This window comes from Mustela lutreola, chromosome 5, assembly GCF_030435805.1.
Source record: "Mustela lutreola isolate mMusLut2 chromosome 5, mMusLut2.pri, whole genome shotgun sequence".
In the NCBI taxonomy this organism is placed as follows: domain Eukaryota; kingdom Metazoa; phylum Chordata; class Mammalia; order Carnivora; family Mustelidae; genus Mustela; species Mustela lutreola.
Window position 1 is genome coordinate 136,489,795 of NC_081294.1, and position 20,299 is coordinate 136,510,093.

The 20,299-nt window shown below is 41.4% G+C and overlaps 1 protein-coding gene across 13 annotated transcripts in view; it reads right to left on the minus strand.

The window, feature by feature from the left end:
- Positions 1-5,857: 5,857 nt before the first annotated feature.
- Positions 5,858-20,299, minus strand: part of GRAMD2B (GRAM domain containing 2B) — a 112,502-nt gene continuing 98,060 nt past the window's right edge. For 7 of the 13 annotated variants that reach the window (XM_059175718.1, XM_059175714.1, XM_059175722.1 and 4 more), the window contains 9 exons: positions 19,156-19,227; positions 18,976-19,056; positions 16,463-16,574; positions 15,790-15,912; positions 15,012-15,099; positions 14,001-14,105; positions 10,266-10,359; positions 9,558-9,638; positions 5,858-7,096 (listed from right to left, as the gene is read on the minus strand). In XM_059175718.1, the coding sequence (XP_059031701.1) occupies positions 7,055-7,096; positions 9,558-9,638; positions 10,266-10,359; positions 14,001-14,105; positions 15,012-15,099; positions 15,790-15,912; positions 16,463-16,574; positions 18,976-19,056; positions 19,156-19,227 (798 nt within the window). In that variant the 3' untranslated portion in view covers positions 5,858-7,054. Of the gene's footprint in view, positions 7,097-9,557; positions 9,643-10,265; positions 10,360-11,535; positions 12,872-14,000; positions 14,106-15,011; positions 15,100-15,789; positions 15,913-16,462; positions 16,575-18,975; positions 19,057-19,155; positions 19,228-20,299 lie in introns of those variants that run through there. The other 6 variants (XM_059175721.1, XM_059175726.1, XM_059175724.1 and 3 more) reach the window with 3 other exon arrangements.

Genomic DNA, 20,299 nt, shown 5'->3' on the forward strand with positions numbered 1-20,299 from the left:
TCATGTTGCTCTTAGAAACTGTGGTTTTTTTTTTTATCCCTGTCCCCCAAGGTCGATGAATTTGCTCTAGGTCCCCCCACCACTCTCCCTCCTCACCGCAGTTTGCATCATCAGGATCAGTTCCCTTTGCACCCATGTCCCCAGCTCTCAGCATTCTCTGTGTGGTTTCTCCATGTTTTGGTGTGTGGAAGCTGCTGAGTTAGCACTTAGTTCTTCAAGAGCAACTGATCTATACAAACAGATACAGATTTGGTGTATCCACGGTGAAGGTGAGTTCAGGGTGCCTTCTTGGAGTGGAACTCCCAAGATTGCATTTTTTTTAATGGAATAATACACATATTTAATGGAATAATAGATATTTAATGTCATATAATATTTCATTGTATATATACACTGCATTTTCTTTATCCATTCAATATATACCTAGTTTGTTTCCATATTTTGGCTGTTCTATATACCTAGTTTGTTTCCATATTTTGGCTGTTAGGATTAATGCTACAATGTCCCATTTACATAGGAGCATGTGTATATTTTTGAGTTAGTGTTTTTAGGTTTTACTGGATAAATATAAAGCAGTGGAGTTACTGGATCCTATGGTAGCTCTCTGTTTAATTTTTTGAGGACCCTTCATATGTTTTCTATAGTGATTGCACCAGTTTACATAGTCATCACCAGTGTAAGAGGGCTCCCACTTTTCATGTCCTAACCAGCATTTACCATGTCTTGTTCTTTTGATAATAGCCATTCTAACAGGTAAAGGTGATCTCTCACGGTGATGCTGATTTACATTTACTTGATGGTTAGTGATACTGAGAATCTTTTCACACATCTGTTGGTTATCTGTATGTCTTTAGAAAAATGTCTGTTCAGTCCTTCAGCCCATCTTTTAATCACGTTGTTTGTTTTGCTATTCAGTTGTGTGAGTTTATGTATTAAATGTTATTCCCTTCTCAGATACATGATTTGCAAATATTTTCTCTTATTCAATAAGTTGCCTTTTCATTTTCTTGATGGTTTCCTTTGCTGTGGAGAAGCTTTTTCGTTATGGAGTCCCACTTGTTTATTTTTTTCTTTTATGGTATTTGTTTCTGATGTCAGATCTTAAAAGTCATTGCCACGACCAGTGCCAAGAAGCACACCGCCCATGTTTTCTTCTAGAAATTTTATGGTTTCAGGTTCTATGTTCAAGTCTTTAATCAATTTTGAGTTGAATTTTGTGTACAGAGTAAGAGGTCCATTTCCATTCTTTTGCATGTGGCTGTCCTGTTTTTCTAATACTTTATTGAAAACACTTGTTTTTTCATGATAAATTTTTGGCTCCTTTGTCATAAATTACTGGCCATATATGCATGGGTTTATTTCTGGACTCTACTCTTTTCCATTCATCCATATGTCTGTTTTTATCCCAATAGCATACTGTGTTGATTACTATAGTTTGATAATACAGTTTGAAATCAGGGAGCATGATGCTTCCATCTTTGTTCTTTCTCAGGATGCTTTGGCTATTTTTTTTGTGATTCCATGCAAATGTTATTTGCATGCGGTTCCATGCTGTTCTATTTCTATGAAAAATGGCATTGGAATTTTGATGGGGATTGCATTACATCTACAGATTGCTTTGGTAAGGCTTAGCATTTGGAACACACAAAGGATGGTAGAAACTCAGTGGTCAGAGATGCTTCATTTAATGTCCCTAATTTTTTAGTTTAGTTAAAAACTGCTAATATTAACATTATTTGCAGGGATAGTTTTAAAAGAGGCACGTAAAAAGAACATTATACCACTGGGCTCCTTTGTGAGACGATCAGGCTATGAATCCCAAATGATAGCATAACTATTACCAGAGTGTAGAATTTTGACTTAAAAAAATGCTTGAGGGGTGCCTCACTGGCTCAGTCAGTGGAGCATGCAACTCTTGATCTTAGGGTTGTGAGTTCAAGCCCCACTATGGGTGTATTTTTACCTAAAAATAAAATCTTTTTTAAAAATATTTTATTTATTATTTGAGAGACAGAGAGAGACAGTGAGAGAGAGCATGAGAGAGGAGAAGGTTAGAGGAAGAAGCAGACTCCCTGTGGAGGTGGGAGCCTGATGCGGGACTCGATCCCAGGACTCCAGGATCATGACCTGAGCTGAAGGCAGTCATTTAACCAACTGAGCCACCCAGGCACCCCCTAAAAATAAAATCTTAAAAAAAATAATACTTGAGAGTAAAATCACCTGAGCTATCTATAATCTGTTAGTGTCCCTGACCTTCAGGTCACCAGAAACAAACAAGGAGAGCATCACTTGAATTTCACTATTAAGACACATAAAACAAAACCATGAAAGAGAAAATTTACACTTAAGTGGGAAAATTTTCAGTCTGATGCCATGAATTTATGAATTAGGATGAGTTGTGGAAGACAAAAAAACAAATGTGCCTGGCTGGCTTAGGCCGAGGAGCGTGGAACTCTTGATCTCAGGGTTGTGAGTCTAAGCCCCACTTTGGGTGTAGATTATTTAAAATAAAAAATAAAATCCTTTTTTTTTTTTTTTTTAAAGATTTTATTTATTTGACAGACGGAGATCACAAATAGGCAGAGAGGCAGGCAGAGAGAGCGGGGAAAGCAGGCTCTCCGTTGAGCAGAGAGCCCGATGCGGGGCTCGATTCTGGGACCCCGGGATCATGACCCGAGCCGAAGGCAGAGGCTCTAATACACAGAGCCACCCAGGCACCCCTAAAAATAAAATCTTAAAGGAAAATACGTCTGTGATGTTTTCAAAGAATTGCATAAATGAATACCTGGGAAATGTCTTGGAGTGTTGTGGAGTCTATGTAGGAAAGTATCTTAAATATTCACAAAGCTTGAGAGATCAATAATAATTGCATTTTTAGTTTATGTGAAGTTGCTGGTTTCTGCTCATCCAAATAGTACATATTTCATCATTTATGATGAAATATATATTAGGATGCACAGAAGTAGAAATACAACCAGTTAATCTCTTTTTAAGTTGTTGTTTTTTCTGAAAGGTAATGCTGAAGTTTTAAAACGTAAGGTATATGCTGGACATTTGCTGTTATTGGGACGGCTCAACGTCTGGAACTCTTTTCTACTTTAGAATTCCCTAAAGGGCGCCTGAGTGGCTCAGTGGGTTAAGCCGCTGCCTTCAGCTCAGGTCATGATCTCGGGGTCCTGGGATTGAGTCCCGAATCGGCCCCTGGGATTGAGTCCTGCATCGGGCTCTCTGCTCAGCAGGGAGCCTGCTTCCCTTCCTCTCTCTCTGCCTCCCTCTCTGTCTACTTGTGATCTCTCTCTGTCAAATAAATAAATAAAATCTTTAAAAAAAAAAAGAATTCTCTAAATTGTTTTTCAAAGATTTTTATTTATTTGACAGAGATCACAAGTAGGCAGAGAGACAGGCAGAGAGAAAGGAGGAAGCAGCCTCCGTGCCAAGTGGAGAGCCCGACATGGGGCTCGATCCCAGGACCCTAGGATCATGACCTGAACCGAAGGCAAAGGCCTTAACCCACTGAGCCACCCAGGCACCCCATAGAATTCCCTACATTTTTAATCTCGGTGGTAGAGGCTGAAAAATCCCAGATGCTTACTCCCCCATGCTTCCTTGGATAATAAGTAGGCATATGACCTGCATATTGGACTGGCATATGGATATCATTCAGACCCATCTGTACCAGATTTAGATTTAGGAGCTATTAATGAAAAAGAAAAAACAAAAGTAAAACAAAATAAAACAAAAAACCAAGTAACAGCATACCCAGAGCAAAAATAGTCACTATATTTAAAAATGATGTGTTCTCTCTTTGGGAAAAAACTGTGGTGCATGTTGGAATGACAACTAAAGAAGGCGCTCGTGGTACAGAACTAGGGGCTGTGTTATGGGCGGGGTGGGCACAATAGTAAGATCTCCTTCCCTGCTGAGAGCCATGTAATGTTTCTGATCAACTTCTCTGATTAAAAAAAGGTAGTAACTGCTCATTGTACCAAATTTAGAGAAGATAGGCAATGTCAGTGTCAGAAATCATAATTTCTGAAGAAATTCCTATATATATGTCTATACACATACATACATGTATATATATGATATGTGTATACATGTCTATACACATATATATAGGAATTTCTTCAGAAATTATGATCATACCATATAGTTTTGTGCCTCACATTTTAATGGTATATTTGATGCCATTCTTAGACAATGCTTTGACAGTTCTCCATAGTTCTATGATTTAATTGTTCTGCTATTGAATGCTTAAAATCTGTAGTATTTTGCAGTCATAATTTCTCAAAGAATATTCTTGCATATAAGTCTTAGATTAGATCTCTGCCTATTGCTTCAGGATAAATTCCTAGAGAGATTACTAATTCCTGAAATTCAGACCTTTTTTTGGCAAGTGTACTCTTTAATCCTCATCACCTGTGTCACCTATTCCCCCCCATCTACCTCCCCTCCGGTAGCCATCAGTTTGTTCTCGGGGGTTGAGTCTTTTTCTTGGTGTCTCTGTTTTATTTTTTCCCTTTGTTCTTCTATTTCTTAAATTCCTTATATGAGTGAAATCAGGTGGTTTTGTTTTTCTCTGACAGACTTATTTCACTTAGCATAACACCCTCCAGCTCCATCCATGTGATTGCAAATGGCAAGATTTCATTCCTCTTTATAGCTGAATAATATTCCATTGTTATGTATACACACAGTGATATATACGTATTATTCTCTCATATCACTGTCTCTCTGTATCTATCACTTCTTCATCTTTCAATGGGCACTTGGGCTGCTGCCGTAATTTGGCTATTGTAAATAATGCTGCTATAAACAGGAGTGCATGTATCCCTTTGAAATAAGTCATTTTATATCCACTGTGGGTAAATATGCAGTAGTGTGATTCCCGAATCATAGGGTAGTTGTATTTTTAACTTTCTGAGGAAGCGCCATACTGTTTTCCAGAGTGACTGCACCAGTTTGCATTCCCACCAACAGTGCACAAGGGTTCTTTTTCCTCCACATTCTCACCAACACCTGTTGTGTCTTGTGCTTTTTATTTTAGCTATTCTGACAGTTGTGAGGTGATGGATCATTGTACTTTTCTTTGCATTTCCCTGACGGTCAGTGATGCTGAACATCTTTTCATGTGTCTGTTTACTATCTGGATGTCTTCTTTTGGGGGGGTGTAAGTTCTTTATATTTTTTAGGTACTAATTCTTTATTGGATGTGTTATTTGCAAATACCTTCTCCTATTCTGAAGGTTGCCTTTTAGTTTTGTTTTCTTTACTGTGAAATTTAAACCTTTCAATACATTGGGTATTTAATATAATACATTGGGCATACAAAGCTTTTCATAGGTTGTACAATTTCTCTGTATAGGTGTAGGTAGTTTACCCATTCTTGAATTTCTAATGGGTTTGGACTATACTGACTTAGAACTTTTATGAAACTGGAATGTCAGACATGAGAACATTTTGAAAAAGAATGAATATGGCCCTTGTTATGAGAGTATACTATTGGCATGACACTGATGGGCTCTAGAGAGATCATATTTGATCCTCTCAGTGATACTTTTTGTTGGTACTTTTAGTCACATACATAAAACGGGGGGAAAGGACAAAGATCTCCAGGTCACACAACTTATAAAGCATGAACCCAAGAATAAAGCATTATTTTTATGATTTAAAAGTTCATTTTCTTTCCCCTGTATCATTGCCACCCCAGAATTTAAAATTATTTTGAAGTTTTGAAATGGATACTTGGGAAGAGAGAAGTATGGGTGAGTGGGAAATAGTAGAGAGGAGGGGAGAAGCAGTTAAAAAGGCCACGTTGTCTTAGTTAAATGAGTTTACAAACGGACAGAACACAGTGTTAGCAGGGCATTTTAGCCAATGAGTATTTATTAAAAGCCGGGGGTGTGGGGTGGTGCACCAGGCACAGTTCTTGTCCAACAGGCTAACAAATATAAATGATGTAACCAATTCATTTATTAGCTTATCTGATTAAACAAAGTACATTTCATAGAAATGATTATAAAATGCATTGCCAATAGAAACAGAGTATCATTTATATTACAGATCTTATGGTACCTAAATAATTAATAAAAACCAGCCAACCCATATGGTAAATAGAAGTTAGGAAACCGCCAGTCACTTCTTCTGGTCAGCAAGAGAGAAGCATTCATTTGTCATGCTGGGAGGGGTTTCAGCATTCCATGCAGGCAGCCTGTTTCAAAACTAACATCATCCACCTATAAACTTAAAAATTCAGGGTTTTTCATCCAGTATCAAATCATATTGTACTTTTTGGTTTAAAGATTAGTTTTGGTTTTGAGTAAGTTTAATTTAGTACTTCAGTTGCATGTGGTCATAGATTCTTGATCTGGGCCGGGTGACGATCAGTCCAATTAAGTATTAGTTACAGGAACAAAGCACAACATAAACGGGGTACTTCTAATCTGCTTTGTGATATTCTTGTCCGTACTGAATTGAGAAGGTACGCAGGGTGATTTAAAGCAGAACAGAACAGCAGAAGGGCGGAAAAGAAAAAAAAAAATGCTGGTGTTCTTTGAGGCAAGTCTGTTTTGGAGAACCAGGGCTCATTCTTGAAAGGACCATATCAGGTTTTTGGCACATGATCTCTCCCTTCGTTGGAACGCTGGTTCAGAGTGGTGTAAAGGAGAGAAAAGGAGCACAGAAAGGACTAAAAAGGCACGGAGTGGAGTGTGTTTGATGATACAGTCACGAGAACCGTGGCACCATAATCACCCGAGAGTGTCCACCAGGCCCTTCCAGAGACCTCCAGACCTGGGTCTGTTTTGTTCGGGCAGCAGCACTGAAAACTTCCTCAGAGAGACAGGGTCAATGTTTATTGCACAGGAACCAGAATTATTCCCCCTCCCCCCCTTCCTGAGCTGGAGACCTCCAAGTGCAAACATGGCTGGGGATGCTGGTCAGCCCGCTCCTCTGGCCAGCAGGGAGCGCTCCACCAGAATGCCTCGGGGAGCACCTTCTCCAAAGGGATGCGCGAGCGAGGTATCATGTCGGCCTGAACGATTGACCCGGTCTGTCAGTCACCATTCTCAAGCAGCTTCTGGAGGTTGTTTTGTATCTGGAAATAACAAGAGAGAAGTTCCTGTTCCTAAATAGAATGGCTTCTACCAAGAGCCCATTTGCCACGATCTGGATAATGTCTGAGATTCATCTATTCTACGTTGAATAAAAAGCGGCTCCCACATTAAGTTGAGATCAGGCAAATGCTGCTTAATGGAAATAAACTCTGTTGATAATCCACTTTAAGATGAAAAATAAAGGGAGGGGGGGCTAAAAACGAAGAGTGGCACAAAGATGCAAATGTTAGGAGAGACCAAAAGAAATCAGATGGAAGGAAAAGAACAAAAAGCCTTCACAGCACCATGTGTGACCTAAATACAGATAATGGGAAACTGAGCCTTATGGAGCATGTGTGTCCTGTGGTGTCTGACTCAAACCATCAAAGTTGAACACTCCTACGAGATATTACCCATTTCCCAGAAGACTGAGTTTCACAGGCCCAGGTCCGTGACATATCTTTGGATCTTGAGACCACAGGACAGTGTTGGGCATTAGAAATGTGCTCAGTAGATATTTGCTGAGTAAGTGAACTTTCAGGAATTCTAAGCAAGGAATTCTCAACAAGCAGTATGGTGATGGGAGTGGGGAACCCCATGAAAGAAAAGATACACACACACACGTGTTTGTGTGTGTATAAAATGAATATATATGTATGTATATACATATGTGTGTGTGTGTATTTATATATATATACAAATTCTTTTTTTTTTTTTTTTTGAGAGAGCGAGTACAAGCACAAGGTGGGAGAGGGAGAGAGAAACTCCAGCAGACTCCCCACTGAGCCGGATATGGGGCTCCATCGAGCCACCTGGAGATCATGACCTGAGCTGAAAACAAGAGTCAGATGCTCCACTGACTGAGCCACCCAGGTGCCCCAGGTAGTATCTACTTCCTTTTTTTTTTTTTTTTTTTTAAATTTTATTTATTTATTTGACAGAGATCACAAGCAGGCAGAGAGGAAGGTGGGGGAAGCAGGCTCCCTGCCGAGGAGAAAGCCTAACACGGGGCTCGATCCCAGGACCCTGAGATCATAACCCGAGCCAAAGGCAGAGGCTTTAACCCCCTGAGCCCCTATCTATTTCTATAGACCAGTCTGTGATGTCCTGCAGGCACCCAGGGTTGGTGAGGAGCAAAGTATCTAGGACGTCTGTGCCGGGAACTTCACAGGTGCTCCCCTCAGTGCCCTCCGCCACCACACACAGGTTTCACACACGAACTGGGAGATCAGCCACATACTCAGTGGCAGATGAAGGGTGAAAACAGAGGTCTGCTGCTTCTGCTCCGCCATGAATGTCATTTGCGGCTCTCAGACAATAAGTTTACTTATTTATCTCATGACCTGTAAAAGGCATTGCCTTTGTCCCCACCCTGTTACTCTGCCCTGGCTTTCCTACGTACTCCACAGGACCGGAGGTAAACAGAAAAGCAGGTGTACGAAGGAAGAAAAAGAAAGGACATAAAGTCCCTGATAATCAAAATATCTAAAACACACCTCCAAAGACAGAAACCTGGAAGTAAAAGCTGGGGGGGGGGGCAGCCGTGAGTGCACCTCGAGTCTGCGCCCCCCGCTGCAGACAGCCTCTGCAGAGCGGGGCGGACCTGTGAGCCAGAGCAGGATTGTTCATGCCCAGAGTCCTTTGAGCTGTGTGGGCAACTTACAACTTTTAGAACTTCCACACAGCACGGGGGCCTAACTCCACTTATTTTACTACTGCTGCTTCGGGACCTAGGTTTCTGGTGGGAGTGCAGGCCTCCGAGCCGAGGAGCTGGGCTCTAGAAGAAGCTGAGGCGGAAGGCAGGAGACACAGCTATGTATGTCTGCCCCCTGTGGACAGGTTCTGTCCCTCATTACAGCGTGGGGTGCCCTAGCTGGGTCTGGCACCAGAGTGGGAGGGAGTGCAAAAGGGGACGGGCAGGAATTTGGGTGCTTCTAGCCCCAAAATGCCCTTGCGTACCAGTGTGAGCAACTGGATGGAGAATGATGACCAACCTGTTCTCCAGGCCAGTGTGGAAGCCTGACGTCTGTAAGCATGGCGGGGCACTTATAAAAAACATCTCTTCAACTCTCAGCAACTCACATTTTAGAAAAGAAAACTCTTTGTGTGGCTACAACCGACTTTCTCTAGGATGATTTTGGATTAAGAAGAGGAAAAGTTTCCAAGTTTGTCCATAGATTCAGTAGGAATTCTAGGTCATCCTTCAGTTTCAAGCAGAACTTTGGAAACTCCTTGGCTCTCAATCCTTCAGTAACTGAGTGCTAACCACCATTTAGTTTAGCAAAACCAACATCATTTGGCTAATTTGTATTTCACATTTCTTACCAGGTAAACATAACTGCACTGTTAGGGAGAGCTACGCTGGGCATTTGTGGTAACAGTCTAAACGGAACCCCTGTACCTGAAACCGTTCCTTAAGGTTTAGGGCAGAAACAAACCACCAGATGGAAGAGAGGGACATACCGGAAGGAGAGGTGAAGAAATGTTAGTTAGGTTTAATTCTGGGCCGGTTCTCCTGTGCCAATCTTCCTGTACGCCCTCCTCCTGGCTTCGAAGAATGACAGGTTTTAGGACAGATCTGCTCAAAAACTGCCCTACTGTTAGATAAATCAGAGGTTTACTGGCAAGGCCTCAGGTTGGCCTGTGAGGAGCAGCAAACACAACAGTGGAATCAGACCTGGTTCACATTCCAGATCTGCCAACTTTCTCTGTGTGTCTCTTTGAGCGAGTTACTCGGAAACTTGGGACTCTTTGTCTGCCAGACAGAACAGTGACATCCATCTGGCAGGGGTTCCAACAGACTGAACACAGTATTTCATGGATGGCAACAATCGGCCTGGGTGGGGCTGGGGCCCACTCTGTGGTGAGGACACTTCCTGCTGTGTCCCTTCCACTGAGTGGTCACTGGCCATCGGGCCCTTGTGGTAGAGAGAAATCTTTCTAAGGAGGAAAAGTCAAAGATGTACCCACACGGAGAGTGAGACTGAAATCTGTTTCTGGGTGGAATTAAAAAAAATACTCTTTTTCCCATTTACAATGACATTCCCTGGCTGGCTCTGCTCACGGAGGCTGCTTGCTACCCCGTGCCGGTGTTTGTGTGCGTGACCCGTGCTGTCTGGCCATCAGCAGACACCATGGCTCTCACCCCAGCCCAGGAAATATGTGAGTCACCTTTTCTAATTTCATTATGTTAGCCGTCAGCTCTTGGCAGAGGACCTCCACATTTAATTGTACTTGTGACCCCAGGCCGGATGGTGCTGTCTGTCTGTAAGAACAAAGAGAAAATTGATTATGTGCAGCGGTGGCAAAGGAAGTGGAATGAACACATTTAAAATTTATTTGTATAGAAAACTGGGTTACAGTCGTCAGGCGTGAGCATTTCACTTGTTAACATTGGAAAGGCTGGACATCTCTTAACCTGTTTTTGTGGAAGTGGCCGTGTTGTACCTTGGCTTCCGAACCAAAAAAAGTGCTCCAGCACATGGCTTCTTAGACCTCTTGTTCACCTCGAATATCCTTGCTGTCCCCACCAGACCAGAAATGAGTGAGAATTACTGCTCTTCTCAGTCACAGACTTATTTTTGGAGGAGAGACCATTTATTTACACAGGAGTTTTAGTCAAATTGCTGCTCAAGTGCAAGACTTTTCTAGTTTGGGATTTGCCATGCCCATGGAGCTGGCCTTGTCTTACAAGGGAACATGGATTCGTTGTGTACCGTTTCAAGTATTTACAGCATGGGCTCTTCCCCAGGGCTCAGTGGGGTCCCATACCAGCTGAAACTGTAGGAAATTGAGCGCTGTGTGTACATTTTCCTGGAGAAGTGGTCTAACACCTTTGAGCAGATTTTCATGTTAAGGTTAAGAACCATGGTCTCTAGCTTCTCCATATTTCTTGGCTGTAATTTATTTAGCCATTAAGGTTTTAGATGGCAGTGATGGGTCTAATTATTTAACACAGGTACTTGGTGAATGACTAAGGACCCTCTAAACATTAAGAAAGGAATTAGATGTTTTTCTGTATACTAGTACTAAAAACAAACAGCTTTCTGTATCCCTGAGCCGCACCATCAAAATCTTAGATCCCAGACAGGAAGCTGAATGGGAATCTGTCAGTGTCTAGAGAGAACGGAGACCCATGGAACTGATGGATCAACATGAAATTTTGAGAGCATACAGGCTACTGATGCACCGACAAAGCCACTAAAAGGAATGGATTCTGCGACCACTAACCGACCCACTTACAAGTGTGGATCCAACTATGGGGCAGCCTGGCTGGATCACCTTGGTGAAAGGAAGATTAGGCTCAGGTCTTATAAATCACTTTATGAACATATTCTTCCCATCATGGGTGTTCTTGGTCCCATGTCATAATCTTTGTGATTTTTTCCTTTAAATGAAGATTCTTTACACTACTTCTTCCTGGGTTGTTTCTTGTTTCGTGTTTTTTTTTTTTTTTTTTTTAGATTTTATTTATGGGCAACTGGTTGGCTCAGTTGGTTAGGTGTCTGCCTTCGGCCTACGTCATGATCCCGGGTCCTGGATCAAGTCCTGCATTAGGCTCCTTGCTCAGGGGAGTCTGCATCTCCCTCTGACCCTTCCTACTCTTGTGCTCCTTCTCTATCAAATAAATACATACAAAATCTTTATTTATTTGAGAGAGAGCCCACACAAGTAGGGACAGTGACAGGCAGAGGGAGAGCGATTAGCAGATTCCCCACTGAGCAGGGGGCCCAATGTAGGGCTCAATTCCAGGACCCTGGGTTCATGACCTGAGCAAAAGGCAGACTCCTAATGACTGAGCCACCTAGAAGCCCCATGTTGAGTAAATAGTGGAATGAATATTCCCTTTGTTCTTTTTAGCGGGAGTTTCCCCCTCATCATCACCAAGTTAACAAAATGATAAAATCAGACATAAAGTACATTTTTGTTAAAAAAAAAAACAACCCTCGGGCGCCTGGGTGGCTCAGTGGGTTAAGCCTCTGCCTTTGGCTTGGGTTGTGATCTCAGGGTCCTGGGATTGAGCCCCACATCAGGCTCTCTGCACAGCAGGGAGCCTGCTCCCCCCCCCCCCCCGCCCGGCCCTGCCTGCTTCTCTGCCTATTTGTGATCTCTCTCTTTTAAAGAAAACAAAAACAAAAACAAAAAACCAATCCTGTATATGATAGTGAACTAGGAGGGCACACGATATTACTCTGGCCTAAGTATGTTAGCATATTGAACAAGAAGGGAGAAAGTAAGGGCAGGGTATAAATCTATTCTAGACTGTTCTTTATGTTTCCACTATATTGGCTCAAAAGTATATGTTATGGTTCAGAAAGAACCTGTATGCCAGCAGACATGTAAGCCACAGAACGAGACTTTAGGTCATTATTTGAGCATAAAGAGGCCCTAGAATGGCATTATCTAGTAATTCTCCAAGTACAGACCCATGCCAGCACCATCAGCATCACCTAGGAACTTGACAGAAATGCAAATTCTTGGGCCCTCCATTCTAGTGCATCAGAAACTCTGGGGAGGGGCCCTGCAGTCTGTTTTAACAAGCCATCAGATGATTCTGAAGCACACTCTCTACAGCCTAATCCAGTTCCTAGGCTGTTCCTCACAACCAAGCCACTGGTAGATGGGAAAGCCTGTCCTCCGTGTAGTCATACTGACTTGCATCTGAGACCTGATTTTATTATAAACTGTATGACAGTAAATTATTTCTCTGGGTCTTCGTTTTCCTCATCTGTAAAATGGGAATAAAAGTTGTCTTAAAAGGCTATGGTGCTGTCTGTCAAATAAATAAATAAAATCTTTTTAAAAAGTTATGGTGAACATAAAATTAGAGAGAATTGCACATATATATATATATGTAATTTTTGTTGTTGTTGTTGTTTGTTTTGTTTTGTTTTTTTAAGATTTTATTTATTTATTTGACAGAGCAAGAGCACAAGTAAGCAGAGTGACAGGCAGAGGGAGAGAGAGTAGCAGGCTCTCTGCTGAGCAGGGAACCTGATGTGGGACTTGATCTCAGTACCCTGGAATCATGACCTGAGCTGAGGGCAGCTGCTTAACCAACTATGCCACCCAAGCACCCCGCATGTTATCTATTTTAATAGAGTCTCTAGCAGGTGGTATAAGCTCTGTAAATGAGTATCACTACTTGTAGAAATTGAGTTGGGCACTGGCTGGCTCAGAAGAGCTCGTGACTCTTGATTTCTGGGTCATGAGTTTGAGCCCGATGTTGGGTGTAGAGATTACTTAAACTAAAAAAGAAAAACCCAACAGTTTAAAAAAGAAAGAAAGAAAGAAAGAAACAAACAAACAAACTAACTTGTGTTACAAATATGCTTTCTAACATGGAGTAATTTACTTCACTTTTTGGTAATGGATCAAAATCCTTATGTATATGGATTTGAAGGAATGAGCTCTGAGTGGGTGAGATAGAAAATCTTCACAGATGTATTCAGCTAATACTAGTCACAGAGATCTTAAAAGTACTCAAGAATTTTGTGAATATATGAGTTAATGTAAAGAGTTAATATGTGATAAATGAGCTGAGCTATTTGAATTGCTTCTTTCCTATTAGTGTCTTCACTCACTGCCATTTTAGTAAGATAAACTGGTATATTTTACTAAGTGGGCCAAGGTCACAGCTGAGTCTTGGGCTACCAGAACAAGATAATGTAAAATCAGGCATGTTTCTTGATAATATGGCAACACTCTAGCAAGAACAGTTCAGAATCCAGGCATTCATTTCTAGGACCCTCCCACCCACCCCTTTATCCCCCCTGGATGCACTTAACAAAATGTCTCCTATGGAATGTAACCTCAGTTCACATTTGCTAAGAAGGATGGTAAGCACCCAACATTAGACTAGTCTCAGGAGCAAGCAGATGATAGCACGGGAGGGAATCGTCTTACTCCTGATGATGAGTGTCCACGATGGAGGTTAGTGACCCCAGCCTCTCCTCCAGAGTATTAATTCTGTATCTCATGTAGAAGGTCGAGATGATTAGTGCACAGACACTGGAAAGGGATAAAAGAGAAATTCTTAATAGGTTCATGAACTGACATTCATGAAACTATCAACTCAGGGCAAGTGTTGTATCTTTAAGGCAAGGTATTTTCCAAAATTAACTTGCCAGAGAGACTTGAAAAAGGTCTTTTTTTCAATAGGCTGATGGCTTGTCACAAAACTTGAGAGCGAAAATAGGATTTAAAATCTTCTGATCCAGGTTCCTCAATTTATAAACAATGGCCATTCTACTAGGGTCCCTCAAGGCTATGCCCAAGGTGGATTACGAAGCCTGTGCTCCTCCCCTGCGGTGCTGTGTCCCTTACTAGGAGGGCCTGGCCAGTGAGTGCCCAGTCTCGTTCTCTGGTGACTCACAAGTTCCCTTCTTTATCTGGAAACCAAACTGGGCACATTCTCCCTGGTAGTAAGGAGAACCTAGAACTGGGTCAGCCTATTTTCAGAAAAACAATTGGTTAAAGGCTGGAAGCTGAGGAGGAAAGGTCTTCAAGTTATGCCAGAGTTTTCACAGTAAAAGGCATGATGGTATTTGGAAGTTGTTTTGGCCTCTGTCCAGAGAACATGGGATAGATGAGAAGATAAATAGTAAGGCCAGAGATGCTTCATCATTCACAGAACAGTTTTCTTACTAATAGTATCCACTCATAACGTAGTCCTCTGCTGGAATTGGCCCAATTTGGTCTTCCTTCCTTCCATTTATTTAAATAAGGGAATGAATAGGAAAATGTAACCTAAGCCTAAGGAAAACAAAATGTTGGAATAGGAGACAAAACTGTCAAAGGTAAGATATGGGTCACATGAGAGACAACTGAGATTTACAAGGACTCTTGGAACCGTGAGACTGTTCTTTTAGAGAAATGAATGATTTTAAGTCACTCATAGTAAATTCATCTACTTACACAATTGCGTAAAATATAAGAATATGGTGGAGAGTCGTACATGTCTGAGACTTGAATTTGTGTAGGACTCCAGTGGTTTCTGACTGACCTGTTGGGAGAAGAAAAAATGGTTTTAAAACTACAACACACCTCCTTCATCCAGCAAAGTCCCTGCAGGGAAGAGGTACTTGAAAGAGGTAATTGTTCCAGGATAATAGACACTGAAGAAAACACTGAAGCCTTCCAGGTGTCTGTCCTTGCTCTCATATCAGTAGAATTGGTAAACAGCTATTAGAATACTTATTAAGTAAGCAATAATTTAATTTGAGTTTCATCACCAGTTTTTGAGTAACATTCTCAAGACACTATAAATAATGAAGGGACCTCCAGGAAGACAAGTCACCTCTGTATCCCTCACAATAAAGCACAAAACTGGATAATGTTTGTTGAATGAGTGCATGAATTAATATGCACAGAACAAAGACCTACAGTAGGAAAAGAGGGGTGGGAATATGAAAGGCAGTCATAAACTGAAATATGGGTGCCCTTTATTTTTTATTGAAGATTTTATTTATTGAGTGAGAAGGAGGGGCAGAGGGAGAGGGAGAAGCCGACTCCCCACAGAGCACTGAGGGCAATGCAGGGATTGATCCCAGGACTCTGAGATCATGTCCTGAGCCAAAACGAAGAGTGGGATGCTTAAATGAGCCACCCAGGGGCCCCTGATATATGGGGGTCCTTGAAAAGTTACAAGCTGATGACTACCACACTCCCTTACCCAAGACATTCTGTTCCTTACCATGTACAGGGAGACTCTTGGCTTTTCCTTCAGGCACTCTATTCACATGGGCATCTGCCCGGGTTGGTTTTGTTTCTCCCTTGGAGACGTTCAGAACTGTCTGGGATTCTGTCACATGGAAATCTATCAAGCCAAAATGGGGCTGGCTAAGTTTCCTTCCCAGTGCATTTAAAAACACAGCATCAACCACAAAGCAAATTAATCTCACAACATGCATAATGGCTGAGAATATAAATGGATCTTCTCACAATTTGGTTCAGTGGCTAGGTATTGAAATTCAATGCTTAAGAAGTAAGAAAATGATACAAGGACAGTCTGTCCTTAGCCCACTAACTCACTGGGCCCATTCAGCTAGAACAGTGAACAATATGATTGAAAGAAGAGGTAAAACAAAACAAAACATTTTGTGTGTTTCTCTCTGAACTGCCCTAATATGATGTCAATTTAAGAGATTTATTAAATGTGTATAAAGAGAATTTTTTTTTAACCAAGCAGACAATTCTTTTCCCTGAAACTTTCAAACGACCCTTTCTCCAGAGTCTCTTATCGAATTTTAATTGTTAATTAGTCCCTTCCTGATTGGCAAGGTGGTTTTTGTTGGTTTTGTTTTGTTTCATAGGCGTGAGATGAGGATATCTGTATACTTTAGGTAACATACAGAAATTTCTCAGACCTCGAGAGTTCTCAGATTCGGGAGTCTGAGAACCAGAGCTGCTGTATCCTTCCATGTCTTGCCTTCTTTGTCGAACCACTCCATCCAGATCTGAGAATTCATCGTTGAAATCCTGAAGGAAACAAGGAAGTGTACAGAGTCCAATTCCCCTCAGTAAACAGACAGGCCTCTGTAACCCCCACACTTGGGCCTCACTTATAAAACACTGATAAAGAAGGGAGGATTACCCCATACCCCTGGGATTTCCCCAACAGATCAGAGTATCTGGTGACCAAACAGATTTTTCTGGGCCGTTAAAATCCTATCAACAGTGGCCAACTTGTTTGAAACAACAAATGTTTAGAAAAAGCACTGCTGATGATTGAAAAAGCTTCCAGGGTCCAACTGGAAAAGTCTCATTAGCATTCTGTCATGAGAAAAAGTGATCGGCACAGACATATCGGAGGAAAGAAATGGAAGCACAGTTTTCTAAACCCATGTTCTCAATGCAAAGGTGTTCTTTAAATCACAGTATAAAAAAAGGAATTTTAATGAAAGGAAAAATGCCTTTAACAAATTAGACACTGAAAGCAAAGTTTTAGCTCCTTTCCACCAACCAAATTAAAGGAGAGGCTGTGCTATAACTTGTGAATTATAGAAGGAGGATAGAGGTGTGAGCAGTAGGGACAAAGCAGGGATGTTTAACTTTTATCCCACTTGTTTCCCCCAAGTGCTTAAGTACTGAAGGGACCACAGGGGTCATTAAAATGTACCCTTCCCCACTGCCAGGAGGTGCAAGTAAGCTGAGATTTTCACAGCTGAGTTAGCTGCAAAATAGCAAAGGACCAGCCTTTCAGCTTACACTGGCTATCTTTGGATCGTTTCAATAATTCATTTCAATTTCATTTCAGTTCATTTCAATTTCATGCAAAAATATATAGGAAAGAGAAAGTTGAAGAATTCCAGTCTCTTGGATTTAGTAATTACTGACTGAAAGCCTATCATGTATCAGGCAGTACGCAAAGCTCTTCAGACCGACGACTGCACTTCATCTTCACAGCCACACCATGAAGTTGGCATTTGGCTGGATGAAGAAACTGAGTCACAGCAGTTAAAAGCGCTTCTCTGATGGCATAACTCAGCTGGGCAGAAGCCAGATTTGAAACCAAGTTTGTTGGATTCCAAATTATACATCTTGGTTTTTTTTTTTTTTTTAAAACAACTTCCCACTACTTTTAGGGGAACTAAGGTTTTTTTTTTTTTTTTTAATTGGGATAAAATTCAATGATACAAAAATCATCATTTAAAGCATACCATTTAGTGGTTTTTAGAATAATCAGAATGTTATGCTGCCATCACCATTGTCTTATTTCAGCACGTTTCCACCACCCGCAAAGTGAATCCCTTTACCTAGAAGCTTCTCCCTTCTAACTTCTCCCTTGCCCCATCCCTTGGCAACCACTCCTCTACTTTCCCTGTCAGGGTGTCTGTTTGGGACATTTTGTATAAATGGAATCCTACCGTATGTGGCCTTTTGAGTCTGGCTTCTCTTGCCTAGTGTCATGTGTTCAAGGTTCTTTCATGTTGTATGTGTCAGTACTCCTTCCTTTGTATGGCCAAATAATATTCTATTGTATGGACATACGGCATTTTATTCATCCATTCAGCAGATGATGGACATTAGAATTGTTTGTTTTTTAGCTATTACAGACAGTTCAGCTGTGAACATTTTTTTTTTTTTAAAGATTTTATCCATTCACCTGAGAGACAGCGAGAAAGAGAGAGAAAGAGTGAGAGAGAGAGAGAGAGAGAGAGAGAGAAGCAGACTCCCTGCTGAGCAGGGAGCTCGATGGGGGACTCAGTCCCGGGACAACAAGATCATGAACTGAGCTGAAGGCAGACACTTAATTGACTAAGTCACCCAGGTGTGCCAGCTGTGAACATTCTTGGACGACTTTTTATGTGTACATGTTTTCAGTCCCTGTACTATTTAATAGCTCTCAGAAGATTTGTAGATGTGAGAGCCATGGGCTCATACTATTGTACTCAAGGTATTCTGATATTTAACAGGAATCAATTTGGGAATAAGGACTTGAATAAATATGGCTAGGACTCTCTTGGGCTGACATCACAGCATCCTAGGTAAAAATGGGGGAACTATTACTATTCAGTCAACAAAATCTAAAGGGGGAAAAAATCTCTTTCACTTGGTGACTACAGAGTTCTTCTACAATTGCAAAACACTGACAAGCAAAGATAGCAAGATTTTACAAACATCTCCACTGACCACTTGCTCACGCAGACAGCCCACTATCCTGTTTCTTTTCTAGGATGGCTCTTTAGTTACCCTAAAAAAGTTTATGGTCTCCTATGGCCCCCTTTTCTTCAGCACAGAAATGCCCTTGTCTTCAGATTTGACCTCAGATTTTAAGGTCCTACGCTACTTCCATCCCCTGATCCTGGTGTAAGGAGAAGTGTCATTGTGGGACACGTTCCCTTTCTGTGGCTTTTAGATTGTTACGTAGGCAACTCACCAGAGGCAGAGATGAAGGGCGGTCTGCCCGGAAACTGTTTTCAAGAGAAGATGGGTTGGGACTGTTCCCGACACTCGTATTCTGAAATTAATGAAACAAAATGAAAAACTAAATCAACTAGGAAACCAGCAGAAATAGAAAAGAGAGACAGCAACTGAGGCTTAGGGATGTTGTACTCACATCTAAGTGTCCACACACAGATTTCAGTAGCTTGTAAGTAGAATCTCTGGAGAGGAAGGAGACAAATATGTACTGGAAAACAAAATAGTCATTATTAACAGATACTGCGTGGAAACACGTGAGAGTTCAGTGTGCAAAAAATTTTATATAATATTTTTCCTTTTCAAAGGAAAGACTCTCATTCACCCACACATTTTTTTTTTTTTAAATTCCATTTCCATAATAAACCAAACCTCTTCCCCCACAAGGGCAAAGAACCCCTCAAACCCCATTTAGGTAATAGCAATGTGAAGGTGTTAAGGCACTGAAACAGATGCTCCAAACAAGCACACACAGGCTTAAAAAAAAAAAAAAAAGTCATAATATTAAAAAAAAGGCTAGTGATACTTGCTAGATCTTCTTTGAAGCTTGTTCTCCCGCCACCCCTCCCCCCCTTTAAGGTATTTAACATTTCCCAAGGGTCCTCTTTCTCTGTTCTGACCTAGATTTCCACTAAGAATTTCCCAGAGGCTCTTAGAGGCTCCTTTCTTTTTCAAGCCACTTTCAGATTCTCCCTTGTACAAATATGGAGATTTTTCTAGTGGATGCATGTAAATGTAAGTGATGGGCAGAAAGTGAAATCAGACTAGAGAAGGAATTTGGAGACACATGACATAAGGAAAAATGAATTTACCATGAACATGTTAAGTGGGGATGCCTGGGTGGCCCAGTGGGTTAAGCCTCTGCCTTTAGCTCAGGTCATGATCTCAGGGTCGTGGGATGGAGCCCCGCATTAGGCTCTCTACTCAGTGGGGAGCCTGCTTCCCCCCTCTCTCTGTCTGCCTCTCTGCCTACTTGTGATCTCTCTCTCTCTCAAGTAACTAAAATCTTAAAAAAAACCCATGTTAAGTGGTAAAGTGTTACATATGTTAAGAAAATATTAAAAATCACTCTTTCTCTGTTTGAGCCACAGAATCTTTTCAGAGCCCCCTTCCAGAAATTTATAATTATCCCTTTTATTCGTGGAGGAAAGCCCTTGATAGGTTTTCCCAGAAAGTATGTGTTCCAGAGTAGATAACACTGTGGGTTCTGCCTTTAGACCCACTTGCTAGGTCTGGCTCTGCTACTTAGAAGTGGGTGACAGTAGGCGAACTGCTCAACCACA